Source organism: Silurus meridionalis, chromosome 22, assembly GCF_014805685.1.
Source record: "Silurus meridionalis isolate SWU-2019-XX chromosome 22, ASM1480568v1, whole genome shotgun sequence".
Lineage (NCBI taxonomy): Eukaryota > Metazoa > Chordata > Actinopteri > Siluriformes > Siluridae > Silurus > Silurus meridionalis.
Window position 1 is genome coordinate 13,917,800 of NC_060905.1, and position 22,086 is coordinate 13,939,885.

The following is a 22,086-nucleotide window of genomic DNA, read 5'->3' on the forward strand; positions in this document are numbered from 1 at the left end:
CGGCAATAGTGGTTCTCGCTTGAATGTCGTCTTGGGTGAACCACGTGACCCCAGTGATACGTTCAGCTTTGAAAAGCTCCTCTCTGCTTTAGCTACGTCACTGGATGAGAAAAACATATTCTTAGAGCAGTCCACAAATTTAGATACATTTCTGAGAGTTTCCTTTCATGTAGAAATATCACCCTAAATGCATTTATTGCACAATTAAATTCACATGTGATTCTGCAAAATTTCGCAAGCTATCCCATTAGCCTATTAAATGCTTTTGCACCCCCACAGGTTCATTGACCAATGCATGATATGATAATAAAAAAGAAATATATATATATATATATATATATATATATATATATATATATATATATATATGCCATGTCGCCAAGTTTAAAACAGAGTATGTGCTCTATACTGATTGGTGAATTGCTGCGTGATTGACCATTTACGTTTTTATTTACTTATAAATACAACTGATTTTGCGAAATGTAGTGGAGTAACTATATAATTATATAGTATTTAAATATAAAGTAAATATATACTAAATGTAGTGAAGTTAAAGTTAAAAATCTCCCCAAGGGGAAATACTTCAGAAGAATATATATACGGGAGAAAACCTTACATTTAGAATCACATTTATTTAATTACTGTCCACCATTGCTTTTAAAGCATACATTTCATTTTACTTTATTGTACATCATTACGGCTATGACTTGACTAAGTAAAGTAAGATAACATTTACAGATTCAAAATTGTTCCCCTTGCAGATCTGCTGATACAGGCATTTGACTTCTTTTGTATAAATAAATGTACATCTCTACTATATTAGTAGAAATATATATATTCCATATCTCAGGCTTTTATTTCTACCTACACCATGTTGTTTTACAGGGGGCACAATCATAACTGTTTCTGGTTATGGATTCAGCCAGGACACCACAGCCAATGTTGGAAATGCTCAGTGTGATGTAATTGATGTGAATCTCAACCAGCTTGTGTGCCGGGTTCCTGCTGTAAGTGAATTCATGCTCCTACTGTATATATGAAATATATATAAGTATATAAATAAGCTGTTTGTCCCCCACCTTAATAAAACATTATATATATATATATATATATATATATATATATATATATATATATATATATATATATATATATATATATATATATATATATCTTTAATACAAATATTTTCATATATTTAGAATGTTTTATGATTATTAAATATTTATATTTTCTGTATTAAGACTTAATTGGCTTGTGAACAATTTTTCTTCCATTAAAATGTTTTGGTTTTTTAAAATGGTTGTTGACTAAAATGTCAACTGATTGAAGGCCATTTTCACTGCTGGTTTGTTTAATCTGTCTGCTTAATTGTCTAAGAGCTGCCTAATGTTTTAGGGATTACCAGGAGCAAAAACAGTGACCGTGACAATGGGAAATGTTAAGGTCACATCTCGAAACTTGTTTACGTACGACACTAACCTAACAGCCACAATTACTGAAGTGAGCCCACAAACAACAACAGTGTTTGGTAAGATCTTTGAATCATGTAATGCAGTATTCATATCTGTCCAGAATCTATTCTATTTCTCTTACCCACTAACCTCTTACCAGACATCCTTCTTGTAAATATTTCTCTCTATCTTTACTGGACTTCTACCAGGCCTTTCAAAATCACTTGCTCTGATTGCAATCTTCACATCCAGACAGGATGCTAGTTGTCATTCTCAGGCCTTGCACAACCTGGATTGAGCAACCTGTCATTTTCTTAAAAGAAAAAACTTGACAAATATAAATTTAAATGTCAGTTAAAAAGGTTAAAAGAGTGCACTGACATCATTTTTCAGTGACTTTGTTGATGAAATGGAGTGATTAACCTCTTTTTGCTGTACGGTAAAGGAATCAGGACTCTCACCGTCAACGGTACCAACTTTGGCACCCAGGTCAATGGAAGTGCAGTCCTTGTTGGCGGTATTGCGTGTGATAGACTGCAGTGGGCCAGTACTATGATTACCTGCCTGTTACCCACACTCCCCCCTGGGCTTTATGACATTAAAGTTATAGTGGGGAACCAGGGTTACCCTTTAATCAGGTATTAAAGGAATTTGCAATTCATATCAATCATTTTTTAACAACCATTGATACTCGTTGCTTATTGATATTTCTTAATTTTTAATCTTCATGTTAACCTGGAACACAGCTCTGATGTGAACGCCACCATCGAATACATCTTACTCCTGACAGGAGTCTCCCCACAGCATGGCTCTCTGTATGGAGGAACCAAATTAACCATCACTGGTTCTGGATTTAGCCCTGTTCTGGAAGACAATGCTGTTACACTAGGTAGGGTACTTGGGCATAACAGTCAATAGAAATGAATTGTATTACTTCTTTGTTTGATTTTTCAATAATGTCACCCCAGAGTGTTACATTTCTGTTATATATTACCACACAGTACACCAGTCCTGTGTTCTTGTGTGAAAGTGCAAATCGTCTGCTTAAATAAGTAAAAGTAAAGGACTCCTTTTCCATTTCTACTTGAGTAAAAATAATAAAAGTACTTAAGTACCAAAGGTCCGTCTATGTAAATAATGAATACAGTTCATTGATACATTCTCCTACATATCATACTTATTTATAAGGAGATAGTTTTCTATAATTGCAGAGGCACAGTGAGAGAACCCTTACTCCACACACTTTTACCAGAACAATGGGATTTTTCTCACCATAGCCTCTCATTTAACACAACCTAAGTATTTACTTCAAAGTGGTTAGGAACAGCATGTTCTATTCAAATGTGGTGAAATTTAAACAATCTGATAAAGTAAAGATACTTGGAAAATGTACAGTAAAAATGCTTTGTCATTGTACACCACTGGCAATTTGTCAATTATTATAAATAAGTTATTCATGAACAACCAGGATCTATTTGTCATTGTTGAATGACCAAAGAACAAGTGCCAGAGTACTTACTTTATAACACCTATAAGCTGTCACTCACTTAAGTCTGTCTTTTATAAGACAAAAAAATGCAGTTTTTCGTGTTACTGAGGAACCGGAAAGCACCAAGTCTTTTGTTCTGAAGACTCTCCCGTGTCTGTAAAACCTGCAAACTGTTACAAAGCTCTGTCATTAGAGATTAAATGTTCCTTCTATAAATATTAGGTAAACAGAAATCTTCACAAAACCAGTCCCTAGGCTTCACGAAACGTAATTTACACACCTTTTTTCATTAAGTTAAAACACATTTTTTAGCATTTTTGATTGACATGGATTGTCCACCATAGAAGTTCCTGCAAATGAGGTGTTACAAAAAAATAAATAAATAAATTACACATTACAGGTACATTAATATAATTTTAAGAGGTCAGAGTTGAAATTATAGACAACCACCTGAACAATCAGAATTCAGAAGTGCTGTGGTATATGAGTGTTTTTGTGTGTTTTTTACAGGTGACACAGTTTGTAAAGTGACTGCTGCCTCAGACAATCAGCTGCAGTGTGTGGTTCAAAAAAAAAATCAAACATACACTGTCACAAACCAAGGCATCGACCCAAGTAGGTTTACATTCAACCTTCCTCTGTCTTAAAGTGAATCTGAATGCCAAGATGCACTGATAGTGTGGCTTTAAATGTTCTATAGGAAAAGCATACACAAGATATTTAGAAAAACACTAATTAATCATTTGTATTGCTCAGATAGATTTAGCTATATTTAGGCTGGAAGATGCTGAATTATTTGTCTTTGTGTGTGAATACGTGTAAGATGATCCTCTCATAGATAGCTGTAGTCATAATTTAATCCAATCTCTTCATGTGACAAATCCGTAGAGATCTATCTATAATGCTATACATGTTAATACTAATATAAGTAGATATTTACTTTATTTGCTTTTAACATTATATGTATATAAGGCAAGCATTTAACACTCTATCGGACACTAGTCAATTGAACACACCTGCCTGTGTGTGGCTCTGTATGTTTTCAGCCTATGGTCAGGGGTACGCATGGAGCCCAACTACAGTCTTAGCATCTGTAGGGGACACAGTGGTCTGGATATGGCAGGCTCCAGCATTTGTTCAAGGCCTGGGCTACAGAGTGTTCAGCGTGGACAATCCCAGCAGCACCGAGTATAATGGCGTGTCCTTCAACAGCGGAAATTCCAAAACAGCCAATGGTACTCAGACCATAACACCTTATGTTAATTGTTTTTCCAAAAGTCAAGAAAAAAGAAAGAAATGTCAAGAATAATATTACTATGGAAGGTACCAATTTATAAAATAGTAATGTCAATAGTTTACAATCTCAAGGATAAAAATACAAGACTAAATTGTTTTAGGAATACAAAATATAGATTGGACCAGACACTGACCCCTGAAGCACACCATTACAATGTTTTACAAAACTACACATAAGCAAACATGAAATAGGTCACAAAGGACTTCAAATTTAAATGTTGTAAAAATGTGTTGATGACTAATTGTACTTATGTTGAATGCATTCTTAGCTATTAGCCAGTCTAATTACAATACATGCCTAATTACCACTTGTGAAAGCTCTAAGAATAAAGGAACATTAAAATGCTTTATTATAGGTATTGTCATGTCCTGTTTTTTAAAATTAGGGCAAAAAAACAACAAAAAAACATCTAATCCTGCTGGAATGTGTATGTGAGTGTTTCTTGTCCTGTTGTCTGCAGGGTTCTTCAGTTATTATTTCACAGCTCCTGGGGTTTACTATTACAGCAGTGGCTATATCGACTCAGCAAACCAGACCAGCATGCAGGGCGTGGTGAATGTCAGACCACTAGAGGAGAGAAGTATTAAGCTAAATGTCACTGTAGCAGGATTTCAGGCTCTAGAGATTCAAGGTACAAATTTACAATGCTTATCTTCTTAACCCAAAATTAATTAATATACACGGCATCTGTAGTTAAGTTTGAAAGACAATTATATATGGCATTTGAAGTCTAAATCCAAATTTTTTTGCTAATGAAGAATCATTTAAATGATTAAATCTCAAAGTCAAGAGCTAGGCTTAACTTGCATTAACACTTGCCCTCTAGGATCAACACGTCTTCGCAGATCAGTTTCTGACTGTGTGGCCTTCCCTGAGTGCACCGACTCTAACACAAGCTCCAACAGCCAATCTTTCAGTTTCTCCAGCTGTTCCAGCCCCATTGTCAACTCCATCTCACCTGATCATGGCACATATCATGACCCCATCATTATCCAAGGATCTGGCTTCAGCAGCATCACTTGTGCCATTCAGGTAAAGATATGGTAGTCTAAGCTTTGTTTCCAAAGCCTAATGAGTTTAAACAAATTAAGAGTTTGCTACATATTATTCCAAGTTACTTAAATTCTACTCACTTCTACAGAATTCAGTAAAACCTTGTAAGAAAGCCTTAATAAGGCTAATGCCTATGTTTACATAGAAACTATTAACAACAGAGTAAATACAACAATTAGGACATTTAAAATGGAAGCACAAGTGAGTGGTCAGATGTGATCTATGGATCAAAGACCATAGACAGCATCCATTTATACATCCCCAGTTCAGGCTGGTCAGTGGTTTAAATAGTCTATATTTCGTACATAGTGCCAGCTAGGCTTATTTCTATCTCTTGGTTTTTTCCAATGATTTCAGGACATGATTTCAGGAATAGATGATGATAAAAATATGGATACATTCGTCCACTAAACAGTATGTGAAATGTTTTCAGGTTTTGTCTTGGTTTGCAATGGGTTTTTGATTGAAACTTTGGTTACTATGGGATTTTTAATGTGTGTTCATGCATTAAGTGTCTGTACAGTGTGTTCCATTTTCATTCATGTCTTTCATGCACATGATCTGATATGTGATTTGATATCACTGATCTGATAAGCATCTTTGTCTCATGCACTGTTACAGGTCACGATCGGAAACATTTCATGCAATGTCATCAACAGTACCTCCACTATGATTCAATGCCTCCTCAGTGCTGATAGTGGAACACCTGTTGGCATTCTTTTGCCTGTCCAAGTCCAGATCAACAACCTGGGCACCGCCCTGCTCACTATGCCTAGTGAATCTGCCCGGCGTTATGCTGTCATGCCTGTGTTGGATTCAGTTTCACCCTCAGTGGGCAGCACAACTGGTTATACACGCCTCCTTCTCACTGGATCTGGTTTGACTGCAGGCAAAGTCACAGTGGCTGGCTATCCATGTATCACAGTGTCCAGCAATTACACTAATATCATATGCGACACATCTCCTTCCTCAGCTCAGACGGGAAATGTTGCTGTTCAAGTGGGTGCAGTTTCTTCATCCTGCAGTGCTGACTGTTCGTTTCAATATTCCTCCTCCCTGGCACCAACAGTTTCTTCGATCTCCCCCAACTCTATTACTGGAAACCAAACAACTGTAGTTGTATCTGGAAGTGGTTTCGGCAGCTATATCGAAGACCTCAGGGTGTATGCAGGCAACATCAAGTTAGAAGTTAAAGCCGTCACAGACAGCATTCTCACACTGCAGGTTGGCCCTCTGCCTGCAGGGACTCATGCCCTAAAATTGATTGTCATGAGTAAGGGACTAGCATTAGGAAATGCCACAATTACCAGCCAGGCACAGGCCAGCCTACAGCCCAGCTCAGGCAGTCTAGCAGGAGGGACGCTTCTAACAATCACAGGCAATGGATTCGCAGCAGGAAACACCAGTGTGATGCTGGGTTCATACCCATGCACCATAATGACTCTAACTCCTTCCATGGTGACTTGCTTGACACGTTCCTTTACTGAAGCACAAGTGCAAGTCAATATTAAGGTCTTTGGAGTGAATTACCCACCTCTAAGCTTCAACTACACTCGCAATCAAACTCCCAACATCACCAGGGTTAGCCCTACAACAGGTACAAGCAATAAATACATGCTATTAAGTGACATTATTCATTTGTTAAAAATCAAATAAATAATGTCACATTATTATGTCTTAAATATCAGATTATTTACATTTACATGGTGTACTTACAAAATAAAAGGAAATTCAATTATTTTGTAGTAGTATACTGCATTTAACATTGCCACAAAGCAGCTTTAAAGACATTTATATGTTAACAACATAAATTTTAAATGTATAAATCAGTCCTATAAATTAATCTTTAATGAACAAGCCAAAAGTGACTTAAAGAGAAAAGAAAAGTATTAGAAAGGTGTTGGACCAACATAAGCAGCTTAAAAAGCTTCAATACATTTTGGAATTATTCCTGCAAGTCTTTAAAAGAAGAGCTTTGGGGTAATATGCAGTTACCGTGAAGCCTGGATTATATGTACTTTTACATAAATTACACATATGAGCATGTGAACAATACACATACATTCAAAGTTACACGTCAAGGTTAATCCAGGCCTAAGGGCACAAAACCTGCTTATTGACAGCATCACAAACCTTTTTGTCTCCTGTTTGCATCCCCATCTCTCCATTTTACTCAGTTTACTTTTATTATAATAAACATTTTCAACTGGGATGCACAAAATACATTAGAATGATACAATGTCAAACAATCTTCTCTTTTTACACCTCATATTTTTTTTTAAACACAACAGGTCCCAGTGGAACAGAGATCACAGTTTCAGGATCTGGTTTTGGCTCAGCAGCTGGTCTGGTTTCCATGCTGATAGATGGTGCACCATGTAATATTTCATCCATCACAGACACAACTATACAGTGCACTGTGGGTGAACATGCAGGGGGAACGTTCCCAGTTACACTGTATCACCAGAACAAAGGTTATGCTTTGACCCAGGCTAACTTCAGCTATGAGTTGCGTATGACACAAGTCGTGCCTAACAAAGGTAATCTTAGTTTACAGATAACATTACATTACGTATCTCTTTTTGAGGCACAAATGTTGTAATATATTCTAGTAACACAACCACTTTTTATTTTTTGCTGCTACTTCAGGAAGCTATGGAGGTGGTGCAGTAGTAGCAGTCCAAGGCTCTGGATTTGACCCAAACTTTTCACAAATTCTGATCTGTAATACACAATGCAATGTCAACCGAAACACATCAACTTCAACAAATCTGTACTGCCAGGTGCCACCCAACAATGGTACATCAGGAGAATATCAAAGCAGACATCATGGCATATCTTCTGACCCATTTATGTTCATCATCATAAAGAGATATTTGCATGACACTAAAATATGTAAAAAATGTCTTAAATAGCACATAACGTTTTGTCAAAGACAAGAAAGCAACAATGCAAGTGACAGGTGCAAGAATGATCGAGATAAAGAGTGTTTACATGATTTTGACAGGAACTCAAGCTGTGTTGTCATGCACGGTGGTAGTGCTGAATAGATACGGATCAGCCAACATTACAAATGGCTACACATACAAAACCAGTCTTACACCTGTCATCACGGATGTCTCACCTCGCCGAGGAGGAACAGCTGGAGGCACTTTGCTTACAATCGCTGGCTACGGTTTCAGGTCTGTTATCATGAATTACAATTTGAAAATGAATAGAAAAATAAATAGAAATCTTTTTGTCAATTGTAGGGCGGGGAACCACCCACTGGTCCAACGGCGGTTTCCAGAGGCGTGGCGAAGGATTCTCGCACGTTCTAATCTTTCCTTTCACATTAGATAATAAGATTTGGATTAATATATTACTTCATTTTTGTTATTGACCTCTTATCTGACTCCATTTAGATAAAACAATAAATATTTGCATAGGTTGTTATTTTACTAATAGTATAATTTTGATGGATGTTTGTCTAGTTATTCTGATTAAGCTCTGGCATTACACTCGTTCATTCGGTTCACACAGTCGCACATGATCCTAGTATGGGCCCTATAATTAATATACTGGTCAACGGTCATAAGCGAATCAGTATTGGTCGCTGCCAGAGGTTGGACTATATGTAGCGGCCGCTCTCTGCGTGCTCAACTTTAAACATACTTTATTTAGTCCCCTTAGAGGTGACACTTAATTATTACAATAATTATTTCTAACCACAGATAATGAATAGAATAATATTGAAATAATCAGAGGTTGAGGCTGACCCTATTTAGAGTGATTAGAAATGTTACTCTAAACGGAAATACATATTGTTAGCCTCCACGCTTCTAAGTACACTTAAACTAACGCCAAGTGCTAGTCGATCTCTAAAATCCTCAGTTGATGTATTATTCACTATCTAACTGGGATTTAGGCCGATCCTAGCCTGATTTTCAGTCCTTACGGTAACTGCGGATGCAACGTTATTACTTGCAGTGTCAACATTTACCGAGCAACACAGAATAAAATCAAACATAACAATTTATTAACCAGGTAAGAAAATCACAATTCAAAGCCAATTTATAGTTCAATTAAAATATAACATAAATACAAACCAATAGTATTTACATTTAAACAGGAAATATAAAACCTTTCATACCTGGTACAAAACGACACACAGTAATCGTGCGGGATATCTGTTTACAGATTCCCTGAATTGTTGGTCAGTTCTCCTTAAATACCCAGATAGAGTAAGCATTATGTAAACATTATTTAGTCATGGAAGTTTGCATTGATTGGTTCTTACAGACCTGTGGGAGGCACCTCGCCTGTATACATCTGTAGTGGGGCACGCCCCTTGTATAGAGTTATGTTTTCTTTAACTTTATTAAAACCTTTTTTTATTATTTGTTCTATTGCTGTGGGAATGGGACCTGTGTACCAGTCGCGATAAACCTTTGTAAAGAAATGAAACATGAACATTTTCTGTCGTTATTTACATGTGATATGACCTTTCTTACACATAATCATCCGGTGTGCTGTAGAATGTTCTGTGTTGAGGATGTAACAGGAAAAGGAGGGGAAGAGGGGTCAGACACTTGTCTGCAGATCCACCATTTGTATGGAGATGTGGTGGTCAAGACCAAGGGTAGCTCTCCGGGGAGCCTACTGTATTCCAGGAAATGTTCTGGTTCTCGAAAGGGGGGTTGCGGGGTCGTTAGTCCCCTGCCGTGAGTCCTGGAGGAAAACGTGTTAGGGCCCACATCCTGGCCCACACCCCTCTCGGGCATCCATGCTGTGTTCTCGGGGGCGGGCCGACCTTTTGGTCAGGATCAAGCAAAAGTCTTACACAATCATGGGATGAAAAGTTGGATCTTCAAATGAGATAGAGCAGTGTTTTCCACACATTACTCAACAGTATGATAATTAACAAGGATTTCTAAATTTCTCACAGCTTATGTAATACAAATGAACTGATTTAATGTTACAAATCTTATTTCTGACTCTGTTCCCTGCTTTTGCACACACAGTGGAGGGATGGTTAGTGTGACAATCGCAGGGTCAGTGTGTGACGTCCAGTCAGCCAATGACACCCAGGTCATCTGTGTGACCAATGCCCAGGCCAACTCCCAGCAAACTAAGGTCTTGGTGAATGTCGGAGACAGAGGAATGGCCCAGACGGTAAACCTCTTATCACCTACACAAAGCTCTTCTCACATACACATGCATAACAAAAAACAATTAGGTGAATATTTTATTATTATATTACATATTTAATGATTTTATTATTAAATGTATTTAATACATATATAACAAAAATGTTTCTCAACTCACCAAAATGTAGGATAAATGTAGCTTAATTTATCAAAGCACTGAAAAGTGCCTAGAGCATCTAGCACTAACAGCCATGTCATGATCAATGTCACTAAGATCCCATTTTCTCACAAAACTGATTATATAACTTTAATATAAACTGACCCTCTTGACCGAGGCCTACATGCATTTACATACTGACCTGCTGCTAATATGTGTTCAGTAAGTATATGATGTAGGTTAATTGTATGAGTTTTAGCAAACAAAATAGGTCTTGTTGTCATTTTTAAAGCAACATTCGCTTTAAAACTTACATTCTTTTATTGCTAGAAAATGACACCTCACTGAACAAAAACAAACTGGCAATTTTTGTGCCATTTTTTTCCTCATAACACCGAAAAAAACTTAAATTACTCTGTCTATTTTGATCGTACAGATAAAAGTCAATACATCAATTGAATTTGTAAAGAGTCTATTATTTGTATGCACTCATAATAACAACAAAAACACTGTGCTTTTGTAAAATAAAGAAAACAGACCGGGTGCGCTCTCCGCCGTCTCTCTGCCATCTCTCTTCACAGACTCATAAATATAACAACCTGAATCTCAGTAAATACTTGCCTCACAGACATAATAAATATATGGACAGGAAGCTTGAAATGTCTTCTTTTAAATAAACCAAATCGAATATCAAATATTCTTTGATTATGTAATTCATATGAAAGTTAGTTTATGTACTGTTTATCAAGTATCACATATTATCACTAATGTGACCCTGCCTCACACTGAGCGTGCTGTTTATATGGAATTTATTTGAGGTAATCATGTACACACTACTGAAAAATGGCATAAAACATTTAGAACCTATGCTAGACCCATAACATATTTGGCAGTGATTTATTCAGTGGTTGCTTTCTTAACATGTGAAGTGGGAGCTCAGTGGTTAAGCTCTTGACCTTCTAAATGGAAGGTTGTGAGTCCATATCCCTGTACTACCAAGCTACAACTAAGCAGTTGTGCAAATGAGATAGCTGTAGGTTGGTCTGGATATGGGTGTCTGCTGCATAATGCAAATTCCACATTTTAATATTTTAACTATATAAAAGTATACAGAATCTAATTTTATATAGTATATATGAATATCATTTAAGTAGCCACTTTTTGGTTTAAAGTGTCCTATTTTCATTTTCGTTCATAGCCCAAGTTGTTGTACTTGATCAGTAGGATGGATAGTATAGCAAAAAAAAGAACAGCCTTATTTTTAGCATTTCACAATTCATTGGAATTTCAGTTTGCAATCTGTAAGTATGATCTAGTTGATCATGGCCATAAATAGAACAGATTAAATACAGCCAGATTAAATCGTGCCATTTCATGTAGAGCGTAAAGATATAAAGATAGAGCTACCATTATAGAAGTAATAATGTTTTTTACAGTGTAAATACTTTAACATCCACCTCTCGTTTTAGGATAATGCAAACTTTTTTTACATTGATGTGTGGTCATCTCGGTACACATGGGGCGGAGAATCACCCCCTGATGAGGGCACTTTTGCTGTGATCACTAAAGGACAGACGATCCTCCTGGATGTTAGCACACCAGTGTTGAAGATGCTTCTCATCCAAGGTAGGAGGGGGAGGAACCGAAAACCTGGGGATATCAGCTTATCAGGACCTTATAGAGTTTCCTCTGGTTCAGTGGAATAATAATAAGGCATATCCAGCACAACATACAGAAACTTCCCTGGAAATACACTCTGAATAGTCACAACACAAACACTTTTGCACATTTATTTACTCTTAGGGACAATTGTATGTTTTTGAGAGATGAAAGGAAACTTCAAAAAACAATTTGAGATTTTGCCCAGATAGTAAAAAAATTCCACTCTACCCACTCTTTCAGCACAGCATCCTGTTTAGCCTGTTAAGATATATTTTTCCCATATTCACTTATGTCGTGTCTTATGCTCAGGTGGAACATTGATCTTTGACGAAGCAGATATTGAGCTGCAGGCAGAAAACATTCTTATCACAGATGGTGGAACTCTTCAGATTGGAACTGAGGCCAAACCATTCCAGCACAAGGCAATCATCACACTACATGGCCATCTTCGTGCTCCTGAACTTCCTGTCTACGGGGCTAAAACCCTGGGGGTTAGAGAAGGAGTCCTGGACTTGCATGGTACAACATTAGATTTACACCATTTGGCAGACACTCTTATACAGACTTGTATTTAGCTAATTTATCTAAAAATATGCAAAAAAATATATACCTGTAATCTAAAATATAAAATATAGAAATGGAATCTAAAATATAGTTCAGAATCCAGTTTTAAAATGTCTAGACTAAACTAGTTTAGCTTTTGCTGCAGATCCTTATTGCTAATCACATGCACTAGAGATCAGACAGAAGGATCTTTTGTCAAACATTTTTTATTCAACTTACATTCCCTACTTTGATTAGTGATCTAAGGATGTAGCTTGTTTGACAGGTTTATTTGACAGAGAAGTATGCATTTATTTTACGGTCATTTATATTCTGAATCTGTGATGCTAGTCAAAAAATGTATCTACGAAACAGAATATAATTAGTCCAATTTGTCTTATTTATATTTTGAAATTATAGATTTTATGTAAATGGTTTGTGGCTTTACAAATGTATAATAATATATAATATTTCATATATGTCAAATCATTTTTTATCCTTGTTCAGGTATCCCTATACCTATCACCTGGACACGCCTTGCTCAAACCGCTAACAATGGTTCCAATACTCTCGTTTTGATGGACTCCGTAACCTGGAAAGTTGGAGATGAAATTGTCATTGCATCAACAGGTGCCAGGTAAAGAATAATCCATAAACCATTGCAGTACCTTAGTGATAAGTCCAGTAATTGCAAATGTTTTGCCTTATTGCCATTGACAACAAAGCTTAAGGCAACATGATGTTGATCTATATATATTGATGCTGATAATAATATAAAATGTACAATATAATGAATATCAGGAACTATTTCACTCTTTTGTTAAATACATTAATAGTGGTTAATGTGGATTGTGGGTAATATTACAGGCACAGTCAACAGCAAAATGAAGTGATGACGATTGCATCTGTGTCACCTGATGGTCAAACCTTAACACTGACTAGTCCTCTGAGTTACACCCACCTTGGAATAACTGTCACATTACCTGATGGCACCATGTTTGAGGCAAGGGCTGAGGTTGGCGTGCTTACCAGGAACATCGTTGTCCGTGGGTCCATTAACACAGAATGGAATGATAAAATCCAGGCATGTCCTGATGGATTTAATACAGGTGGGAATTTCATTCTTTATTTTTATTATAATATTGAATGATTATTTTATCCAAAGTTAGCATAAAAAATTTATTTTTGTGGTTAACCTTATTCACATGGTTCACTGTCTGAATAAGTGAACCATATGAATAAACTGTGCATTGGTTTGTATGTTAATTGCAATGCACATATGTGATTTCAGGGGAGTTTGCCACCCAGACTTGCTTTCAAGGGAGATTTGGGGAAGAAACTGGAAGTGACCAGTTTGGTGGCTGTATTATGTTCCATGCACCTCGGCCTGGTGAAAATCTGGCAATAGGAAGAATTGAATATGTTGAGGTATCAAATTGCATTAATAATGTGTTCATTTTATATCTACCACACATATGCCATTATTTGTATAATACCCTACTAGGCACTTTTTTAAATTGTGTAATCATTTGTGTCCTTTTGGCAGATATTCAATGCTGGCCAGGCCTTTCGTCTGGGTCGTTACCCCATCCACTGGCATTTGATGGGAGACATTAATTTCAAGTCTTACGTTCGTGGCTGTGGCATCCACCAGACCTACAACCGTGCAGTCACCATTCATAACACACACAGGCTGCTGGTGGAACATAATGTCATCTATAACATTATGGGAGGAGCCTTTTTTATTGAGGATGGCATAGAGACAGGCAATATTCTGCAGTACAACCTGGCAGTGTTTGTTCGTCAGAGCACTAGTCTACTAAATGACGACGTGACACCAGCTGGCTACTGGGTCACCAACCCTAACAATACCATCAGACACAATGCAGCTGCTGGAGGAACACACTTTGGGTACTGGTACCGAATGCATGACCATCCAGATGGCCCTTCCTATGACAGTAATATCTGCCAGAAGATGGTGCCTTTGGGTGAGTTCTATAACAATACAGCTCACTCTCAAGGCTGGTTTGGCCTGTGGATCTTCCAAGAGTTCTTCCCCAAGAAGGACGGCAAGTGCAGCTCTACTATACCTGAGCCAGCTGTGTTCCGCAAACTCACATCCTGGAACAACGAGAAGGGAGCAGAGTGGGTGAATGCAGGAGCGGTGCAATTCAACAACTTTCTCATGGTTAACAATGAGGTTGCAGGAGTGGAGACCAAGCGCATTATCCAGCAGCATGTCAGCGGTTGGGGGCTAGACAAAGGTGCAGGACTGGTCAACAGCACTATAGTGGGGCATGTAGATGAGCTTGGCCTGGGGACAAACTACTGTACCAGTCGTGCAATTGTCCTGCCCCTGGAAGATGGCATGAGTGTCATCAACACTACATTTATTAACTTTGACCGGCCAAATTGTGCTGTTGTTGGGGTGACCACTATACAAGGAACCAGTGGCGACTTTGCTGGGGGATGGACTGTCAAATTTAGTGGAATTCAATTTTACCAGTCACCCAACAAGGCTAACTTTAGATGGGAACATGAAATTGCTCTATTGGATGTTGATGGATCACTGACAGGTATTAATTATATTTTATTAATACATTGTTTAGAAAAGCATTTTTAATAAGTATTTTAACAAGATATAACACAACAAAGTCAGTTGGTAGGGTTCCTCAAAGGAGTGTTGGTTAGTTCCCTATAAGAAATCTCTCTGGTAAAGAAATATTCTGTTGTATAACAATATGTTACTGTTCATAACCCCGGTTCTCTGAAACATCGAGTGGAGAGATCTACATATGGGAAATGCATCCGTACCTGACCTCTGCAGAAGCATCCAATTGGACCAAGTATGGCTTGACAGACAGGAGCGTGTGCCCAATGGCAGGTAAAAGAATGCCCCTTACCCGAGTGCACAAAGCCTTTTCTCAGTTGAGCAAGCGGGGCAAACTTGGTGGCTCTCTCCACTTGATGTTTCAGAAAACCGGGGTTACGAATAACCTATTGTTCTCTTTCATCATCTCATGTTCGAGATCCACCTATGGGAAATATAGACAACTCCCTGGTTGGCCAATACACTCACAGCGAGGCCCTGCAAGCCAGAGGATGGCCCTCAAGGTGGTGCTCAGCACGTCACAGAGTAGCAACCCCTCACACACTGCGAGGGTGAAAAACCCAGCCATGAAAATCATGACACGTGGTAACATGCACGTTAAAACTCTGATGACACCCAACATGCGGGCTGCATGCAGAAAAGAAAATGTTGATACACATGTGATTGGACATGTGATTGGGTGCCAGGAAAAGGTACAGACTATCATGCTTGAAAACATGCATAACTGGGCTGGGCAGTCAGGTTTAAAAGAAGTGCAGGCCTAGTAGCACAAGGCTACGAAGAGCCCACACTTAAGACTGCCTGAGCCACTAAGTCTGGGTAACATCAAGCCGGTAGTACCTGACAAAGGTATGTGGAGAGGACCAGCTTACAGCTTAACCCCTCCAAACAGAGCCCAAGAAGCAGCCAAGCCTCTAGTTGAGTGAACTCTGGGGCCACCTGGATTCTGCACTCCCTTAGATTCAAAAGCTGGGAAGCATTTAGGCATGAAGGTCAGGTTAGGCCTGAGCAAAACCTTATCTCCATTGAAAGAGAATTTGGTGCACATGGAATGAACCGAGAGTTCATGCAAATCACTGACACATTTGGTGGTAGCCAAAGGCAGTGCGTCCACGCCAAGGGGGGCATTCCCGTCCTCGAACAGATCGAGGAAATGCGCTTCTGCTACCGTTGCACGCTCATTGTAACAGAATTTAGCTCCAAACCCAAAAATGTGACATCCTGTGCGGAAGTGAAATTGCTTTTGCTCACATTGACTCTGAAACTGAGATTTTGCTGAAACCCGAGCAAAAAGACAGTGTTTCAAATCACTTTCTCTCTTGAATCGGCTATAATCAGCCAATCGTCTATATATGTCAGGATTCTGAGACCCGCTGTTCTCAGCGGCGCAAGCCCTGCCTCCGCACACAAACAAAAAGTCCTCGGACTTAGTGCAAGCCCGAATAGAAGGACAGTGAATTCGTAACACACGCCTTCATAGGCATAATTAAAGAATCTCATGTGCGAAGGATAAATGCTTATATTCAAAAAGCATCGCTCAGATCGATTGCGCAGAACCAATTGTTCTGATTTATCAAATGTACAAGAGCCATGTGATAGCATTCTGAAATTGTATTTCCTTAAATGTTTGTTTAACATTCTGAGATCCAGAATAGGACGAAGAGACCCATCCTTTTTTGGGACTAGGAAATAGCTTATTGCTTAGGTCCATCTCGAGGAGGGATGAGATTTCGTCTTTCAGAATGCGAGCGGAGCTTTCGTCCATGTGGGACAAAATAACTTAGTTTAAACGCGGGGGTCCTCTGGAAAACAGAAGTCTGTTACCCCTTGTGATTGTGTGAATCACCCATTCAGGGGCTGAATGACAGACAGCCAGCCTGAGAAGCGATCCATCTTACCTGGTAGGACAGGCTTGGTTGGGCAAGCAGCCCGCCCTGAGTTGAGTGAAGGTGTCTGGCGATGGAAGGCTCGATAAAAGGGGGGTCACGCATGCCGAGACTCACCATATCCTTAACCTAAAGCCCTGCAAGACCGTGATTCAGATCGAGTGGATCTCCCCAACAATACTTCATGTGTTTTGCACATGCAGGGAGGACGGGAAGAAGCTGCTTTCTAGGGATGCGAGGAGGTCCGCCTCACCCTCATCCCCGGAAACGGTCGGTCCGTTGGGGAAACGGTTGTCGGCCGGCAATAAATCCTCGAACAAGGATGGGCACAGGTCGGCCCAGTTTGAGGAAGCTGCACCGCGGGAAGCCCTCGGGTGCGCAGTGGCGTTGCCTTTTTCCCCCTCCAAGTCAGACAACTCAAAGTCGACACACTGGGAAGCGGCTGTTTTGAGCCTGTGATGCAGGAGACTTTTCGGGAGCGCTAGACAATGGCTACAGTTGTCTGGAAGGTTGATCGATTCCTGTGCATGTTTAAGACCCAGGCAGACAATGCAGAAGGGATTGGAATCCCTAGCGGCAATGAGTGCGCCGCACTTGGCCGAACAGGCCTGCGACAGGTTGTCCACCGGTGTAGCCGGTGCTGACTTAGAAATGCGGCTCATGAAAGCTAGCCTGGCTAAGGACAAGCACGTCCGGCAGAGGCTTAACAGAAGATGTGTCCTCCTGAAGACAAATAGTGCGGTCCAAGAACCAGGAAGCTGTAAGGTAGGATTACAGAAGTCGCGAGAAGCGAATGTTAACTGAGGAAAGGTAGTGCGTGCATGTGCTTTATGCACTCGGGTAAGGGGCAAGCCAGACTCGGGTAAGAGTCAAGCCAGACTTGGTGCAATTGGATGCTTCTGCAGAGGTCAGGTAGGGATACCCTTCCCATAGGTAGACCTCGAACACGAGATGATAAAAGAGAACCCTATATAGCCCTATACATTTCATATGGTGTATTTAAAAAATATTGGGAAAGGAAAAAGAAAGTTCAATTAGACCATTTTTGTCCAGATGGATGCTACTGAGGCTTACTCTTCCTCTACTTTAAGGGTAACAGCAACTTTGAGAAAGATGTTTGAACATTTTTAAAAATGCATTTGCCTTTGATACTAACAAATGCATTCTGGTCCTCAATGGGTTAATGTTATTTTACATTATAAATAAGCTTTGAAAATGCTATAGTAACATTTGTTGACATGAATTAGTTAGCTAGCTGACTAGCAGGGAATTAGTGTTTTTTATCCTCCTTCTTAAAACATTTTCTTGTCATCTCCATATCAAAAGGTAATTCTGACTACAAGGTAGTGCCAAAGAGCAACCTGCTGGATCCTGCCCACTGCTTTGGCAATGCTTCATGGAGCATAGGCTTCCCCGGGACAGTGTGTGATAACACAATAAACTTCCACCGACTAGGGATTAATTCCTCTTTACCCTCTTCACTTTTGTTTAAGGATCTCATACTCACCAATACATATGGTATGGAATATAATTAACTTACATTCACTTTATAATTGTGGTACATAACGGCAAGACATTGTGCTATTTTTAGTTTAGTTTCTCACTATCATACATAGTACAAATAACTGTGTTTAGATATAACACAGTGTAACCAATATTGCACAGCTACCCTTTTTTGTGTGTTTTTTTTTATATGATTTGTATATTGTTATATTTTTCCAGGCACAAGCGTTGTTCCCTTTGCTGATAAACTGATTACCCATAAATCTGGTTGGATGGCTCTAATTCCAACTGACAAAACCTACACCTGGTACTTTCGCAATGCTTTGCAAATAAGCAACATCTCATATAGCGCTGTGTTTTATGGCTTCAAGGTAAGTCCTTAAATAAATTGTATTCAATTTTATTTGTGAAGCACTTTTCACAATGGATATTGTTGCAAATCAGCTTTGCATAAATACAGAAAGAGTTTAAAAACATTTCATGAACCATTTTATTATATTGTAAGATTTTATACATTTATAAAATGTGTATGCTGTTTTCTCTTTTTTTCTCTCCCCAAATAGCCTCAGGATTATGTGATAATAAATCACAATCTGACTCAGAGTCCTGACCAGGTGTTTGTGATGGACCGTAGAAATGGATCAGCCAATCCCCTGAATCCTGATGTGAATATAAATGGAGACTGGTACATGGACAAGTCCTCCAACAACCTCTACTACATTGGTAAATCTGTTGGTGTACATTCTGTAAATCCTCATAAGATACATATTATTTAAGATGTGTAACATGAAAAACTAGAAAAAAGGAAATATTTTGCTCTCATGCGCTGATCTCAACCATGCTGTATTACTTTTCAGTATCCGGCAAAACAACTGCTTCTAAAAGACGACGGAGGAATAGCGTAGACAGATCGACCTCAGACATTTCAGTGGCATTTGGAGTTTATAACTGCTTCTACACCAATTGTGCACCACCTCAACCAGCCACTGTTGCACCACCTCCCAGCCGCCGACCTGCCAACTTCATGTATGTTACATACATTCTGTGGAAATATAAATGTAATATAAATGTGTAAACTAATTGCAGAATTACAGTTCACATACTAAGTCCAAAGTCTAAATACTTAGATTTCTATCTTTATCACAGTTACCTTGCCTTATGCCATTGCTTCTTTTTATCTCTATGTCTATAAACTGTAATGTATTTATATCTATTCATAAGCTATCCACATCGTCAAGTTCCTTGATCATGTATTGATGTTGTATTGATCATTTACATTAAATGATTAAAAGCTGGTATGATATTGACGAAGGCAGAGAATCCTGATTTCTGGATTGTATTTACCAGTATTGTTATAAAAATATTATTCTGCCATGTAACAAAAATTAGGATCATGTTTTTTTTTTTTTAACCCTCTAGAAACTGCTAAATTGTCAATTTATAAGAAGAATGTATGTGAATGTTGGAAGGAATATGTTATATGCATATGTTATGATTTGTAGTGCCTGGTCCAATCAGTCATTCTGGCTGTCATCTGCGGAGAATAACTTCACTGTACCGAAAGAAGGTGCCAATGTTGTCATTCCCTCAGGTATCGTACTGATTTCTTAAAAGTTTTTGTATAATTACAAAATAGTTTTTGGAACATTTTTAGTACCAAAACTGGTTGGTAGGATATTTACTGTGTTACATTATTTTGGCTGTTTCACAGTTGTGGTCTTTATGCATTTTATTTAATATTTATCTTTTGAAAAGTGCAACATTTTTACATTTTTTATATATTTTTTTTCTTCAAACACCAACAAAAGTTGATCCTGTTCTATTTTGCATCCACAGGCAAATGGGTAGTTTTAGATACTTCTTTACCACCCTTAAAGAACCTCACAGTGATGGGAGTCCTGGAAATTCCAGATAACATGACAACCATGTCCAACCGCACCACAGACAGTATTGTCCTCGATGCTACTTATATTTCAATTCTGGTCAGTCTTCCTATAAATTATTGGACACACAGATTTACGAGTTGCAATTATAATTACATTTCTCCATCCCCGTCCACACCCTTACACCAAAATGTATTCAAATTCTAGTTTTTCTAAAATCCTCCTGTTGAAAGCAAATACTCCTGACAAATAATGTTACTAAACTGTACAATTCCTTATAACTGGCACTGGCATCAAGGCATAATTTATTTTATGTGGAAAGGTGAATATTTTGTATTCTGCCTGTCCACTACCTTTAAACCTTTCTTCAACATGCTAATTATATGATACCACTGGCATTGACCTTGACATATGTATCAGTAGAAGATTGCTGAGGATTGAGCCGCCAGGAAGAAGGAAAAGAGAAAGGCTAAACAGGAAGTTTATGGATGTGGTGAGGGAAGACATGCAGGTTGTTGGTTTAAAAGAGGCAGATGTAGAGGTCAGAGAAGTATGGAGACGGATGATCCGCTGTGGAAGAAAAAAAAATAGACATGCACTGACATGTGAAAGCTACATTATACATTATAGACATTATGCACCCCAGCTACAAGAAAAAGTACAGTTTGGTAACTTTTCTGTTTTTGACAGTGTAGAACAAATATGAAAGGCTCAGGGGTGTCATTATAGTCATAATATTTCATATCTGTAATATTTAAAAAACAATATTCTTTGTGTTCTCACACAGGGAGGACGTTTGATTGCTGGATGGTCAGACCAGCCCTTCAGCGGACAACTAAAAATCATTCTGAGGGGAAACCAACGCACACTCGAGTGGCCTCTGCCAGCTGGACAAAACCAAGGATCTAAAGTGCTGGGTAAGGGAGTAATCACACATGTTCTAATATAATCTATGTATAAGTTGCTTGTGGATCATGTTACTTATCAATATAAGATTTTTATCAACTGGATACATTACATCCAAAATGTTTGGCAAAAACATTTATGTAACTGTAAACTGTAAATCATAATACACACCATGGTTCAGAACTTACATAATAAAGGTAGATTGGCAAGGGTTCTCCTTGTGTAACTGTGAAAATACAGTATTCTTTATTTGTGACCCAGAAATGTGTACATGTGTGTGAACAATAAGCAGAAATCTTTACTATTCAGGGTAAAGACCCCTTTGATGGTATAGTGGTCAATTGATGAACTGGGAGTTCTGAACTGATATTTTCAACAAAGAGTAATGAGGCAATTGACAGCAAGGAAGTCTTTTTAATAAACAGGAGAGTTTGATTAGCTTATTTGAGAGGTGGTATAATTATTAAAACTTACAGTACCAAAAAAAGGTACCAGTGTTGTCTTTTCTTCTCA

General features: G+C 38.4%; 1 protein-coding gene across 1 annotated transcript in view; it reads left to right on the forward strand.

The window, feature by feature from the left end:
* The window catches only part of pkhd1l1.1 (PKHD1 like 1, tandem duplicate 1), a 52,852-nt gene that overhangs the window by 14,657 nt on the left and 16,109 nt on the right, over positions 1-22,086 (forward strand). The window contains exons 30-55 of the mRNA XM_046835209.1: positions 886-1,007; positions 1,399-1,531; positions 1,900-2,092; positions 2,201-2,343; positions 3,454-3,558; positions 3,990-4,178; positions 4,701-4,871; positions 5,067-5,272; positions 5,915-6,890; positions 7,585-7,833; positions 7,943-8,092; positions 8,301-8,475; positions 10,297-10,447; positions 12,049-12,205; positions 12,551-12,760; positions 13,292-13,421; positions 13,652-13,893; positions 14,076-14,212; positions 14,331-15,360; positions 18,608-18,799; positions 19,004-19,155; positions 19,348-19,507; positions 19,642-19,810; positions 20,287-20,375; positions 20,621-20,766; positions 21,455-21,584. Coding sequence (XP_046691165.1) covers positions 886-1,007; positions 1,399-1,531; positions 1,900-2,092; positions 2,201-2,343; positions 3,454-3,558; positions 3,990-4,178; positions 4,701-4,871; positions 5,067-5,272; positions 5,915-6,890; positions 7,585-7,833; positions 7,943-8,092; positions 8,301-8,475; positions 10,297-10,447; positions 12,049-12,205; positions 12,551-12,760; positions 13,292-13,421; positions 13,652-13,893; positions 14,076-14,212; positions 14,331-15,360; positions 18,608-18,799; positions 19,004-19,155; positions 19,348-19,507; positions 19,642-19,810; positions 20,287-20,375; positions 20,621-20,766; positions 21,455-21,584 — 5,907 coding nt within the window. The remainder of the gene's footprint in view (positions 1-885; positions 1,008-1,398; positions 1,532-1,899; positions 2,093-2,200; positions 2,344-3,453; positions 3,559-3,989; positions 4,179-4,700; positions 4,872-5,066; positions 5,273-5,914; positions 6,891-7,584; positions 7,834-7,942; positions 8,093-8,300; positions 8,476-10,296; positions 10,448-12,048; positions 12,206-12,550; positions 12,761-13,291; positions 13,422-13,651; positions 13,894-14,075; positions 14,213-14,330; positions 15,361-18,607; positions 18,800-19,003; positions 19,156-19,347; positions 19,508-19,641; positions 19,811-20,286; positions 20,376-20,620; positions 20,767-21,454; positions 21,585-22,086) is intronic.